This window comes from Nuphar pumila, chromosome 5 (assembly GCF_984573655.1).
Source record: "Nuphar pumila chromosome 5, dmNupPumi1.hap1.1, whole genome shotgun sequence".
Lineage (NCBI taxonomy): Eukaryota > Viridiplantae > Streptophyta > Magnoliopsida > Nymphaeales > Nymphaeaceae > Nuphar > Nuphar pumila.
The window spans coordinates 92,681,135-92,695,681 of NC_143253.1; the positions used below are offsets into that span (position 1 = coordinate 92,681,135).

At 37.2% G+C, this 14,547-nt stretch overlaps 1 protein-coding gene across 2 annotated transcripts; it reads left to right on the top strand.

Annotated features, from left to right (window-relative positions):
* Positions 1 to 5,546: 5,546 nt before the first annotated feature.
* On the top strand, positions 5,547 to 14,000 carry LOC149837825 (heterogeneous nuclear ribonucleoprotein Q-like). 2 transcript variants are annotated; one of them, XM_090006214.1, is made up of 9 exons: positions 5,547 to 5,632; positions 9,514 to 9,951; positions 10,033 to 10,149; positions 11,813 to 11,953; positions 12,121 to 12,297; positions 12,876 to 13,083; positions 13,166 to 13,335; positions 13,416 to 13,501; positions 13,610 to 14,000. In XM_090006214.1, the coding sequence occupies exons 2-9, from the start codon at positions 9,544 to 9,546 to the stop codon at positions 13,746 to 13,748; spliced, it is 1,446 nt and encodes a 481-aa protein (XP_089862340.1). In that variant the 5' UTR covers positions 5,547 to 5,632; positions 9,514 to 9,543; the 3' UTR covers positions 13,749 to 14,000. The 2 variants fall into 2 exon arrangements, with proteins under 2 accessions (XP_089862340.1, XP_089862339.1); XM_090006213.1 differs by having other exon boundaries at positions 5,579 to 5,632; positions 9,187 to 9,951.
* Positions 14,001 to 14,547: the final 547 nt, after the last annotated feature.

The following is a 14,547-nucleotide window of genomic DNA, read 5'->3' on the forward strand; positions in this document are numbered from 1 at the left end:
GGATTCAGTGAATCATCGGGGGAGAACATACACCACCCTCTCATGGAGGTGTGCATGGATCCACGCTCATATATCTCAAGTGAGATGTGCAGTGAGATTCAAAGTGATACACAAACTTCCCTGTGATAAAGTAAAGCATAGATGCGATCTACAAACTGTCGTTTTATGTTGGCATTCCAAAGAGAAAAATGCTCTTCGTAATGCATTGTGTTGAATATATGTTTTAGGGATAGGGCATCACTTCACTTTACTTTATGAGTAAGAAACAGAAGAACTGACATTTTCTTTATAAATGGTGTTCGTCACAAAAGAGGTATCTATGGCGAGGAAGGAGATGACGACAGCTACACGGCCAATGTCGACAAATCAGGCGTATGTTTTCTAAACCTTATGATGAATTTTTTAAAATTTTGTCTTTTTTATGTCGTATATTTGATTTGTTTTGTATACTGTAGAAAAGAATTGCAATATAATGCAACAGATCGCTTATTGAATATTTTGCTAATGTCAGTGGAACATCTACAAAAAAGTTGTTCGAAAACTCAACAAAGAGCTCCAAGATAATATCAACCGGTTGCAAGATGAATTTTTAGAAGGAAACACTATCAGTAATTTTGTACGTATGAAACCAATATCAGTTATATATTTTCGTATTTGTTGTAAACAGACTATATACGATTTTTTCATGTATATTCAAAGCAATGTAACAACCAATACTTGATGCGTCGTCGTCTCTTATTTCATGGTATATCAGTTCTCTTATATGTTTATTTTATTTTTTGATTTACTCTTGTTGCTTACTATTATTTTTGTGTTTTAACTTTACTATTATCATTGTTTCGTTTAACAGAGTTTCGTCCGTCGACTGCTATATGATATTGGATTTCAAGATGGACTACAATGTTGGGGTAACGATGATCACTGCAGAGACTTTTGGTCAAGTGAAAAAGTAAGTGAAGAAACCTGTTGTCCAAGGTTTATGAAGCATAACAACTCTAACACGATTTGTAAGATATTATATCGATTTAAGATATTGTTTTGATTCTTAATATCGATTTGTATGCTGATTCTAAGCTATCAATATGAATTTACATATCGATTTGTAAGATATTTTATTATTAATTTGCAGATATTGATTCCTACATTGTGACAATACTCTGAGCATTGAATCTTATACGTGATGACTTTATAAAAAAAATAACTATAATGCTACATCTCATTGGACTTTCACACTGGTATACAACGCCTCTATAAGGTAATGTTGTGGCTGATGTTGAAGAAGAAACTTAGACCATATTTTTGGGGCTTGCAATGGGATGAAAACACGGTTTCAGTATTGTCAAAATACAGTTTTGCCAATGTGTGATGTTGAGAGATGGAGTTGCCAAACACATCCTCTCAAGAAAGGTGTTGAAATGTGGTGTTGGGTCTGCCAACACCAGAAATAACGAATCAGCATACCACATTTTTTGGTATTACCCATTTTTTCAGAAAATTTTTAAACTTGGTTGGCGTCGAGTTCAAATACAACCTGATTCATTGTCATGTCTAAGATCATTAGTGTTGGGGCCTACTTTTGTCAGATTTTCAAAGAAATAGAAATGGGCTTGTCATTGTTGGTTGATCTGGACATGGTGAGAAATTTAGAAGGAGCGCAAGAATCGATTCTTTAATGGCTGTAAACTTTACTATCCTATGGTTATTCATCACATTCAGCTCCATATGTTTTTTGGATGCACAATCGGTTTGGAGCTCAGAAGATATCTCTTGGTTACGTCCTTCTTTACTGGGACCTTATGCTAAGTTGGCAGCTTCATTGTAAATTTCTTGTAACATATGACAATTTCTCATCGTCTATTCTGATATTCTGATTAACAATATTCTTTGCTTCCTCAAAAAAAAAAAAAAACTTGATCTAAATTGGTAGATGTATTTATTACATTTAAAAAATATGTACCTGATTAAGTGTTTTTCACACTTAGATATGTTTTTCAAGGGATAAAAAAATCAACAGTTGGCATTGCACTAAAATTTGATGATCAGATATTTAAGTTTTTTTTATTAAATCAATTCAATCCAAAGCTTGTTTTCCGATAAATAATTAATGATAAGTACATCTATATATGATCAGGACTGGTGCCAAGTCTGACCCGTACTAAAAGATTGGCACTCCCATGTATGCCTGCAAAAGATTCGGACCTAAATAAGATTTTGATGAGTTGGGACCCGAATTCAACTTTAGGTACCGGTACTAGGTTTAGATTTGTTGGATCTAGCTTAAGCAGGTTTATCCGAGTTTAGGTTTGGATAGTAACAACTAAAAATTGCAAAATCTTCATTTTTTAATTCAAATGCATATTTTATTTTGTGATCAATAAAGAGCAAGGTGATAGTTATTTAATTACTAGTTTTTTTTTTATTGTAATTTTCACTTAAATGCATGATTGTTTTTATGCTAGGCTAAGGGCAAACCCTCATTATTGACTGCACATTGGTAGACCTCCCATTAATAAAACCCTTGAGGCCCTCTTTACCCATCAGAAAGTACACTCAACTTTGACCTTGTGGGCTTCGAACTGTGGCCATCCCATGTCAAGTGGCAAATAACAGCGGCCTCTAACCACGAAGACAGAGCCCTTGCTCTTGTAAGTCAAATTTATAATTTTGTGCTTAAGAAAAAATGGGTGATTTTGTGTACAGAGAAAGATAAATTAATGTGATAAATGAACACATAAAATTTATTTTTGTTTAAGCTACGGAAAACCCTTCAAATCACTGATGGAACGATAGTAGGTCTCCATTTGGTAAAACGCTTTAAGGTCCTTTCAATCCATTGAAAAGTACACTTAGCATCGACCATGCGGCAAGGGATGTTCCCACGAGTTTCGAACTTGTGACGTCAGTTCATTTCGGCAATATTAAGGGTGTAACTGGGTCGGGTATACCCAACCCGACCCGATGTCTTGAACCAATTATACCCGACCTGAACTGATATTGGTGAACCTGTGAGTTTAGGTTGAGTCCAAAATATAGACTCGTAGTGAAAACGGGTCAGGTCTTCGGTATTGTAAATGAAGACCCTAACCTGAATGGACCTGACCCGATTATGTACTCGGACCCAAATGGTTCTCTGTATTTTAAAACCGAAACAACCGGAACCCAACCTCATTGTGTACCAAATCGACCTGTACCCAACCCCTCTTCTTATACAATCCATCTGCAAGTTTCTAATCAGTAAATATTATATATTCAATTAAAAAGATGTTGATAAACTTACAGTTAATATGCATTGCATTTTAGCAATCTAAACTTTAATTCATTTTTTTCATATACTTTCTATTACCCTTTTGTCCTAAAAGTTGTTGGGTTGAAGTGAATCCCAAAATAATACTCAAGAACTCAATGAATTTGATTCATTTTGAATATGATATGTCATTGTTTTTTTTTTTGTTTCACCTTTGGTTGGCATAGATATATTCTTTTTATATTTAATTTTTTGACATTATTTAGAATAAATATTAAACTTTTATTTTGTTAGCATATGATCTTTTTAATAAATACTTGATTTCATTATTTTACAAATTTTCTTGACAGATAATTATGTATATAATACTAATCATATCAAGACCCGAGCTGAAACGCATACCCGAACCATTAAAACCTGAACCTGTTAACTTATATGGGTTAGTTTTTTTCAGTTATACCCAAACCTGACCCGACCTGAATCAAAATGGGTCTACTAAATACCTGAGTCCCGATGTATATACCCAAACCCGTTAATTCATATGGTTATACAGTTTCTAATTGTACCCAAACCCGAATTAGATTGAGTTGGGTTTGAGTCTTACTTTTAGACCCGAATCAAATTTGGGACTTATCTAACCCGAAGAGAACCCGACCTTGTTACACCCCCAGCCCCAGCTGATATTCATAAGTTGCCACTAAGTGGGACTCTTATAAGCACATAAAAGTTAATGAGGGTAAAACTGGTAAATTTTAAATTTGTTATAGTTACGAAACATGAGATATGAATTTCAATAACTGAACACAAAATTATGTATGATCTTGAATTACAAATATTCTTAAATATGAATTTGAATCATAAAACAAAGGTCAGGTATTTTTATAAAATAACCAAAAAAAAAAAACAAAAAAAAAAAAGAACTCAGTAAAATGCCTGGAAGACCCAGGACTGAATCCCACTGACGCACGGAGGATGCTGTTAGACTATCTTTATCTTGGTTAGGATATGTAAGGCTGGGATTTTTTTTTTCCAAACCAAAGCTTAGGGTTGGCCGGTCAGCATACCTCAACCCGAACCCGACTCGTTTATTAAACGGGTCGGCTGTGGCAAACACGAACCCAACCCGTTTAATAAACGGGTAACCCGACACGACCCGCCAACCCATTTAATAAATGGGTTGGGTCGGGTAAACGGGTTCTTAGGTTCGCGGGTCAGGTTGGCGGGTCGGGTTGATGGGTCGACGGGTTGGCGGGTCAACGGGTTGGGGGGGTTGGCAGATGGGTTGGCAGATTGGCGGGTTGACCCACCCGCCTAACCCGTTTGTTAAACGGGTCAGCCGGGTTGGCGGGTTGGCATACCTCCAACCCGAACCCGACCCGTTTAATAAACGGGTTACACGGGTCAACCCATTTATTAAACGGGTTGGCTTAAGCCCAACCCGAACCCGCCTAAGAGGCGGGTTGGGGGGTCGGGTTGGTTGGTCGTGTCAGGTTTTGCCACCCCTACCAAAGCTGGGGTTAGGCGGATCCTACCAGAACAACAGCTGCCTCAGGTGGAGGAGGGATTCGATCCCGGGCCTTCAGCTTGACACAGGAACCCGCTTACCACATGGGATACCACCTCTGGAGTTGGAGTTTTACCTTGCAGAGAGGTGGGGCCTATCAAGTGACCTGGTTGTCGGTGAGGGTTTTCTTTTCTCATATAAAGAAATAAAAAAGATAATAATGCTTGAAAGGGAATTTCTTAGCCCTGAAGGGTCCCGAAATTCGAGCAATGAATCAGACCTTTCTACCAAAAGGTCAAGGCTCAACAACCATGGTGACAAATATAGTGAGATTTATGAAAATCTTGTGATGATATCGCGAGAAATTACTTGAACGTTTTAAACAGTATTTTCTTGCTATATATTCAAAATATCATGATTTTTTTCATCAAAACTTAAATATCAAGATTTAAATGCATTGTTTTTTTCTTTAATGTCTATTTATCGAGAAAAACCATATGGTTTTAATTTTTAAATATTTTTTATTTCTATTTTTTGTACATTTTTATATTTTTAATCTATTTTTTATTACCGAGATTTTGCCAAAAACGAACACGAGATTTAAAAAAAAAAATACAAATTCTCGCGAGTTTTGACTGCCGATATTTTGCCTTTTTTTAACTTTTGTCGCTATGCCAAGGACCAAGTGGGGTAAAGCTAGTTTCTGAACTTGGTGGGCCGACAAGAGTGCAGGCCAATTTGGTAATTTGATCCTGTATGTGGAAACCCTAAAAACTAGATTGGGGGTTTCCTTTATATATGCATATCCGCTTCGAGGGAGAGACTTGCCTTCCCCGATTTCGCCTTTCTTTCTCTCTTCGTGGTAGCCATTCTTACACATCCTGGTGAGTCTCTCTCTCTCTCTCTCTCTCTCTCTATTTCTCTCTCTACGGTTCCTTTTCCCTTCTCATCATCCCATTGAAACAAGAGAAACAAGATAGAGAAGAGAATAGTTGGTGATTGTTATGGGAATCCTCCTTTCGCCTTCTATTTCTGTTGGAAACCCTCTCACCTCTTTAAAATGTCCCCTTGTTTCCGTGATTGGATAGTGGTTTTTGGATTTTTCTTCAATTTTTCTAATGATTTGCGGATGTTGGTAGTTTCTTCTTGCATGTATCGTTTTGTGATGTGGGTGTATGCATATAATTTACTATTGGGGATTTCCCCCTTAATGTGTTTCCTTGGATGATTTGATGAAGATATGTGATACCATCATCGAGAACTTCCTCGTGGAACAACCCCAAGTGTTCTAGATCCATTCTTATCCTATATGAACCCTAAACTGTGAACAATGGCGCTACTGTTGCTTTGGATTTACTTTACCATGATTTGTCCGTTACTCAAGAATTGTTGAAAGTTATATGTGGACATTAAGTTTGTTCCTTGAATTGCTTACGGAACCAGCAAAGATTGCCCTTTGTTACTCCGGAATTATATGCAGCAATTACTAAAACTCATGTCTCCCTGCGATAAGAGTGCCACATTTGTAAACTTTGGTTGTTTAAAACCACGGAGTTGACACCCCTTTGGAGCAATCTTGTCTGTGTTTTATGGCTTATAGGTTGCTATGAGCTGGTGATGCAGGTGCTTTGCCTTGAATAATTTTTGCTAAATAGTTGTTATCCCACCCTTGAAGAACTAAATTACCAACTATGAAAAACTTTAGAGACAATTAAATGAGTCTTCAATCAGATTTTCTCCAGACACACAGCCTCTGAATGCGTACACAGTTCTGTTATATGTCGGTGAGCCAACAAAGATTAGCTGCAGAATATACAGCTATATGGTACATGTTAACGGAGCTTTGAAAATGACCAAGTAATTGTTAGTTTATAAACTGATGGTCTGTCCTCATGCTTAAGTTAGTCATGTCTCCTTTTATCTTATCTCGGTGTATCAAAGTATGCACGGTTGATTTCCTGATTTGGTCATGCTTGCTTATATGACTCGAAACATGTGTTTCCGAGTTGTTCCAACTCTTAACTTTGGCTACTGCGTGATCTGATTGAGTGGCCAATCCAGGGATTTTAACAACTGAACAAAGTCATAGCTTTGAATGACAGAAGTATTTCTATGTGGCTCCAGAAACAAGGATTGTGCATAGAAAACCTTCTATACATTAGCTATCAAGTAAACAACTTTTAAGGTTAAATGTTCACAATTGGCTATGAGCCTATGAAGTGGGCAAAACCAAACATTTTTGTTGATGCATCAAAATTCCTACTCTATATCTTAAGAAATGAGGTAGCGTTAACCATGCATTAGCACTTAGAACTTTTTCTTGTTTCACCTTACCTGACAAGTTACTACTTGACTATGACCAAACTGCATCATATGATTGCAGATATCATCTATGAAGGGTCTGAACTCCAAGTTATCAGTTAGTCGGCACATGCTTGGTTGTTGGATATTATGTGATGCCTGCTTGTCAAGAGTTATCTAGAACTGATTGTGAACTAAATTAAGAAAGCTCTTGGTAGTCAAATGTGCCATGTGGCACCTAGGTGTCGCCCCCTTTAGGCTCTAAGTGTTTCCTATGTGAGTGCCCAGCTATGTTACAAGGACACACCATTTTGGTGGCATGTCCTTGGGACACGAGCATCATAGTTGGCAAACCTGGCAATTCGACTTGGGAATCGCCCGAGTCAACCTGGATCGGATCCCAATGTGTCCTGATTCAGGACTGCCGATCCAACCCATTAAATAGAATTTTTTATCATCTATTTTATTATTTTAATGTATAATTCTTATATAAAGTCACTTGTTATGAAGAATCTAATATTGTTCAATGAAAAAAGTTAATAATCATGTGTAAATTTGTAATTATATGTTTTTGCAACTTATCTATTGTCATATTAGCTTGAAATTTAGTTATTTTCATGTCTTCTTCATGTGCTTACAGCCTTACACTATAAAATATAGTCCTGACTCATCCGAGTCGCCGAATCAACCCACTGACTCAGTGACCCAGTAAAGGTAGGGTTCAATCCGAGACCGAGTAATGAGTTAGCCAACTATGACGAGCAGACATGCTCAGACACATGGTCACGGACACCGATGTGTGCTGCCAATATTTTAATAATATTTTAATGTTTTAAAGTATATTATTTTAATAAAAATATATTTTTAATACTAAAATATCAAAAGTTTAGTTATTAATTGATTAAAAATGTTATTTTTTTTTGTCTTCGGGCCCTATTTTCCAACATTTTTTCAAACTTGCGAGTCAATCCTGCATTACACGCCCTTGTGTCCATGTGTCTTTGTGATATAGGTGCCCAGGTGTTGCCTAGGGATCCACAAAAAAAAGAAAGATTTGAAATAAAAAAATAAGAAATCATAATTTAGGAATAAAAACTGTTAAAATCTTAAATATTTCAAAATAGACTACTAAAACATGATTATGGTGTTTTAAAAATTAGAAAAACATATAAGAATACCATTGTAGGTGCCATGAGGCAATAGGTGTGAGGCTAGGGCTGGGAAACAAGGCGAGCCAGTTGTGTCTTGGCTCATATTCAGCTCTGTAAAGGGCTTTTTCAAACTCGTAAAATAGGCTCAGCAAGCTGAATATGAACAGTAAATTCTCGGCTCTGCTTGACTCATATGAGCTGTTTAGGTACTAAGAAGTATATTTTAGATATATTTTTTTAAGTTTTTTTCTTCCAGCTCTAAAACAGTGCATTTTTTCTATAAACAAGCCATTTCGAACTCAGCTTGTTTAACTCAAACTGATTATGAGCTCGAACTCGGCTTGGCTCGCCACAAGAATGAGCCAAGCTTGAACATTCCAAGCTTGATTTGTTCAGCTCGTTTACCAGCCCTATGCGAGGCGTGTGCCTAGGTCACCTAGGCATGACATTAACTACTGCATAATGCTCCATTTGATATCTCCAATGGAAGGCACACAATGTATGCAACAATGTAATACAATGGTTATAATTATACTGAATCAGACTACTTATCTTTACATTATGCATCAGAAGGAAATTAAGAGACAGGCGTTATGTAGGTTGTATATGTTAAGCAATTTAGACCTATCAGCAATTGCTTTTCAATTGATCCTTTTCTGTTTGTATTACTGTTTTAGTTATGTTTTCCATGCCTTTGTTTTCTTGTAGCCATTTGATTAATTACTTGAAGACATGCCTCCTGTATTCTAGAGAAGATGGAACAGTTAGTCAGTTTGTTGGTCAACAAAGTTCTTTGTTACTGCAAGCATACCTTTTCATAAGAAATCAGAAAGTATGATAGTGATAAAAAAAGCTTTCATTTATAGAGCTTTTTACCTTGTAAAATAGTGAAGTGACAATATTGTTATTCTTGGTTTATTATTTGTATATGATTATCTTACTTTGTTACTCTTTTTTCTCTTTTTATTGTTAACATTGGAAATTAGAGATTTAAATCTTAAAATGGAGATTATCTTCGGACAGCAGTCTGCTATCTAAACTGCGTTGTCTCTCCATTTTTGTGCCTGGAGGCATCATCCTTTTGATGATCACTTGATTCTCTTTCTCATGCTAGTCTCTTAATTTGCTACATATATCGATTCCCTTTAGAAAATTAATCTTTCACTTTTCAACACCTGCGATTCATATCTCATGGCCGAGTTTCTGGCAAGATTCTCACTCATTAACTCCTGTTGCCCTTTCATTTTTTTTCACCCTCCCGATATTTGTATACCCTTTTCTGCAAATATTCCTGGATTCTGCTTCCTCCACAGTTTTTTACAAGCTCGCAATAGGTACTTAAGATGCCGAGAGGAAAGAATTCTGCTGCTCCCTCAAAGCTGGTTGAAGAAGAACCAGATGAGCAGGTGGACCTTGGTGCTGAGGAGGGCATAGAGGAGGAGGAAGTCGAGTATGAGGAAATAGAGGAAGAGGTTGAGGAAGAGGAAGAGGAGGAATTGGAGGAAGAGGAAGAAGAAGAGGAGGAGGAGCAAGAAGCTGCCATCTCTAATGGGAATGATGCACAAGGTCACGATGGTGATGAAGCTGAAGATATGAAGACTGATGAAAATGATGCAAGTGAAAATGAGGAGCATGCAGAGCTTCTTGCACTTCCTCCTCATGGTTCTGAAGTTTATGTAGGTGGTATTCCTAGGGATGCAACAGAAGAGGAATTGAGAGGCATTTGTGAACCCATCGGTGAAGTTACAGAGGTAGGTTTTGCGGTCTTCTTGTTTCTGTCATTCTCTGAGGGTTTCTCTTTTGTATTCCTTAAAACTGCTTGGCATTTGCAGGTCAGGATTATGAAGGGGAAAGACTCAAGTGAGAACAAGGGTTATGCTTTTGTTACTTTCAGAACCAAAGAATTGGCTCAGAAGGCCATTGAAGATCTCAATAATACAGAGTTTAAGGTAGTTTTGTCTTGGTTTCTTATCTGTTAGATCATGTCTAACTGCTGTGGAGTTTAGAACTGGTCTGATTAGTGTCAGGACTGCTAGTTTCCTGGTCTTGTCAATTTGTTGTCACCACCATTTTCAAGAATGAATCTGTTTGAAATCCAGCAGTACGTGGTCCTTCATGGAGGTTTGATTTATAAGATTTTGTTACAGCTCTCAACGCCTTTGTTTGTTTTGGGGTGTGACCATAGTCACAAATTTCATTCTCGGGATTTTCTTGGTAAATAAAATTCTCGGGAGATTTTGAACAAGGCTGGTTTTTGGGAAAATCTTGGAAAGTTTTAAGGGAAAAAATTGTAAAAATAACAAAAGCATAAAAAAGATAACATAAAAAAACATGTGATTTACACTTATAAACACTAAAAACTAAACAGTATGTAGGACTAAGAATGAACATGTTAAACTTAGACCTCTTTGAATTTCAGGCTTTTATGTTTCCTTTGAGGTGGCTCTTTTGGAATTTAGAAAAAAAGGAAGGGTGCAAATGGAACTTTAAAAAGAAGCTTTATCTTGCCAATGGTGCTCCTCTTTAATATTTCAAATTTCAAGGCCGTCTCCCTCCATCGTTTAAAATTTGGTTGGTGTCTGAATTAATGTTGTGTTACATCAGTTACTTTAGGTTGTGTAGTATAGGTTTTTATAAAGTAGGATTTTTAGTCCCACATCGAAGGTGGAGGAAAGCATCTGCCCTTTTTGCCTATAAAAGGCCTCACAAAGCCACATAGCGTTCACGGTTTCATGCTAAAAGCTGTGAGCTTTGGTGTAAATATTAACGCTTTTTATGAAAAAATACACGATATAAACGCCAAAACTAAAAGTGACCGGTATTTTGAAAGTCTCTGGAAGATGTATTTTTGTGTTTTTTTTTTGCGAGAATTTCAAAATTTTGTCGATATTTGTGACTATGGATGTGACAAGACATTGTTTTTATAAGCCAAAGAAAAGATGTAATTACCCACTTCCTGAGACTAATCAAATGGGAATTGTTCTGAAGGGTGTTTGATAGCGTGGGATAAATTCCTTCCAAGGAAAACCTTTTGGTTTTCAGTGGGACCCACACATGGTATCAACGTGCAATAAATACTCCCTTCTCTTCTGCTGTTTTTTTTGGGGGGTGGGGGTGGGGGTGGTTGAAGTTGTGTGTGGGACCATGCAACTTTTCCTCAGATAAGTTTCTCCCTGGGGAAAACTTATCCAGCCATCAAACATGCCCTAAAAGCAAGATTGACGAAGCATGCTTTTTTAGATTCATAGAAGTAGCAGCTTTACTAAAATAACCATAAAGACTCAAGGTTTAATAAAAGCAAGTTTGCAGGTTTTCCAAACTACTACTAGTCGACCATGATTATATTTGCTGTGGATGCTTTTATAATTGTTTTTAAATTAAAATTTTCTTTTGTGATGAATGTGTTATTCTTTTGCATTATAGAAATGGGGGTAGTGATATTGAAAACAAATAAACTAGGGCCGTAAATGTCAAAAAATTATGGAAACTGGGTTACTATTTTTTATACCTTTTTCTTTTGGTATTGCTGCATTGGAGGCATCTTTCATACCATTAGGGATATACTTGCTCCCATTTGTAACGAGTATTTTTTATCATCTTTTTTTGTTTCAGGGAAGAAGAGTGAAGTTTTCATCATCTCAAGCAAAACATCGATTGTTCATTGGTAATGTTCCAAAGGTCTGGGGGGAAGAGGACTTGAAGAAAGTAGTGACCGAGATTGGTCCTGGAATAGTTGGCATAGAACTCTTGAAGGTACATGCTAAATTTCTTTTAGCTATGACAGTAACTATATGAGTCTGAGACAGGTTTTGGGTTCACGGTTCTTAGATACTGTTGTTTATGGTATTTAATTTGATTTTATTGAATGACTTAGCAATCACTCTTATTAATGATCATGTTTCTTTTTTCCATGGGTACAGGATCCACAAAACTCTAGCCGTAACCGTGGCTTTGCCTTTATTGAATACTATAATCATGCGTGTGCTGACTATTCTAAGCAAAAGATGTCAAACTCAAATTTCAAGCTTGATGGGAATGCACCGACCATTAGCTGGGCCGACCCCAAGAACAGCTCTGATAATGCAGCTTCTGCCCAGGTGCTGTAGAATTTTTCTTATTCATGTGTCGACTCATCTATGTTGACTTTTATAACACCTTCATATTGTTATATTAGATTCTTACTGCAGTTTCTGTAGTATTATTGCTGACTTTACTGCTAGTGACATCTGTCTTCAAGATAGATCCCCATATGGACGATTTTTGGCAAAACTTGCACATTGTTCATTGTTGCTTGCCATTTATATCAAATATGGGCAACATCAATGGTCTCATATCCAGTAACCAATGAGGTTCTGCAGTACCATGTTTCATGATATGAAAAACCATCTTCCATTTCTTGCTGAGACGTCTTGAAAACTATTGTACACCTGTTTCTTGTGGCATCCTGACAATTTATGCTGTGAATCAGCCCTAGATTGCTTTTTATGTTGTGGCTTCTTGCCCGTCCATCTCTCTGTGAAACTCACAACGCCAAAACATGATTGATTACCTAATGTTGGCAACAGCATATGCTATATTATAACACCTTGTATACTAGTTCTTTTTAATGATCCATGTACATGGTTTGATATTTTCTTTTACGATAGTTTCACACTGAATTCTTTTTCATCTTCAGGTCAAGGCAATTTATGTAAAAAATCTGCCAAAAGGTGTTACACAAGAACAGTTAAAGGAGCTATTTGAACATCATGGTGAAATCACGAAGGTTGTGTTGCCTCCTGCTAAGTCTGGACACGAGAACAGTGGGTTTGGCTTTGTTCATTTTGCTGAGAGATCGAGCGCCATGAAAGCTCTCAAGAACACTGAAAAATATGAAATTAATGGTGTGTTCGGGCTTCATATTCATTATTCTTGGTTCATTTGGAAATGGTGGTTTGATTTTTATTTTTTCTGCATGTTTAATAGGCCAAGTTCTTGAATGTTCGCTTGCAAAGCCTCAGACCGATAAAAAGTTGGATGGGCCTTCAAACACACAGAAAAGCGGGCTCATTTCCAATTATCCCCGTGTTGGTTATGGTGTAATGGGTGGCGCATATGGTGCCCTTGGTGCTGGATATGGTGCAGGGTTTGCACAGGTTGGACACTTCATTTCCATTTTGCATTTTCTCACTATGTACTGTATCCGTCTCAATGTCCATCTTGTTTGCTCTTGCAGCCTATGATCTATGGTAGAGGCCCTACTCCAGCAGGCATGACTATGGTGCCGATGCTTTTGCCGGATGGACGGCTTGGATATGTCTTGTGAGTAATGATCATTTCATATTTTCTTGCCAACATTATCATCAGTCGCTTTCCTCATTAAAGCAATATCTAATGTCCCATCGATTGGTGTTCATTTTCTGCTTCCAGGCAACAGCCTCCCATTGCCTCTGCCTCAACGCTGCAACGGGGCGGGCGAAGTGGTGGTGCTGGTGGTAGTAGTGGGCGATCAGGCAACAAAAGCAGTGGGAGTGACAACCGAGGAGGGCGTAGGTATCGTCCTTATTGATTCTGTTGAAAGCACTTCCAAGGCTAGTAAGAAAAGATGTAAACCAGAATCACTTCTCTTTCTGGTAGTAGTCTGAAGGTTGTGCTGGACATATGCTAGAGTGTGGAACATGGCATGTTAGTAACTTCCCAAATTATGTCCCTGGTGATGTTTGTTTCTCTGCCTTTGGCATTTTCATCTCAGAATTTTTGGTGTATTCCTATTCTGGAGGAAAGCAAATAACACTTTGGGTGTAGTTTAATTTACAGAAAATTACCTTTTCAGTACGGCAAAATGACATGTTTTTCAAAATTCTTCACAATTTTTAAATCGGTTTCTTGCAAATGCCCAATCTTTTTAGGTCTTTTTTTTACAATTGGTGTCAATGGGTTTACCCGGACCCGACCTGACCTGGACTAAACCCTATAGGGTTTCAAATAAGACCAGATTAAGACTCGAGTTTTGATTAAGACTCACAAATTTTTAATGTAAAATTGATAAAAAATGATATTTTACCGGGTATGGTCTTGGTTTGGTTCATTTAGTTGTCAGGTATGGTTTCTTTTACACGGGACCCGATTAGACTTGGGGTCTTGGCTTGATGCTTCACTTGAAAATCTGGTTTCACCTGTGTTTTAACTAAATCTGACCCATTTGACACCTTTACTTTTTATTCTTTGCACGAGTGAATTTCTTGAGGTAGGCATGATAGATAGATATGTATGTTGTCTTGATTTTGCACTTTTACTAAAAAGTATATTTGCACGATGATTTTGTGAACTTTAAAAAGTTTACATAACTAAATTTGTAAATTTTGTGT

Excerpts from the sequence above, each read along its gene's own strand:
- LOC149837825 (XM_090006214.1), top strand. The coding sequence starts at position 9,544 with ATGCCGAGAGGAAAGAATTCTGCTGCTCCCTCAAAGCTGGTTGAAGAA. Across the intron at positions 12,298-12,875 it reads ATAATGCAGCTTCTGCCCAG|GTCAAGGCAATTTATGTAAA; the intron begins GTGCTGTAGAAT and ends TTTCATCTTCAG. Across the intron at positions 13,084-13,165 it reads TGAAAAATATGAAATTAATG|GCCAAGTTCTTGAATGTTCG; the intron begins GTGTGTTCGGGC and ends CATGTTTAATAG.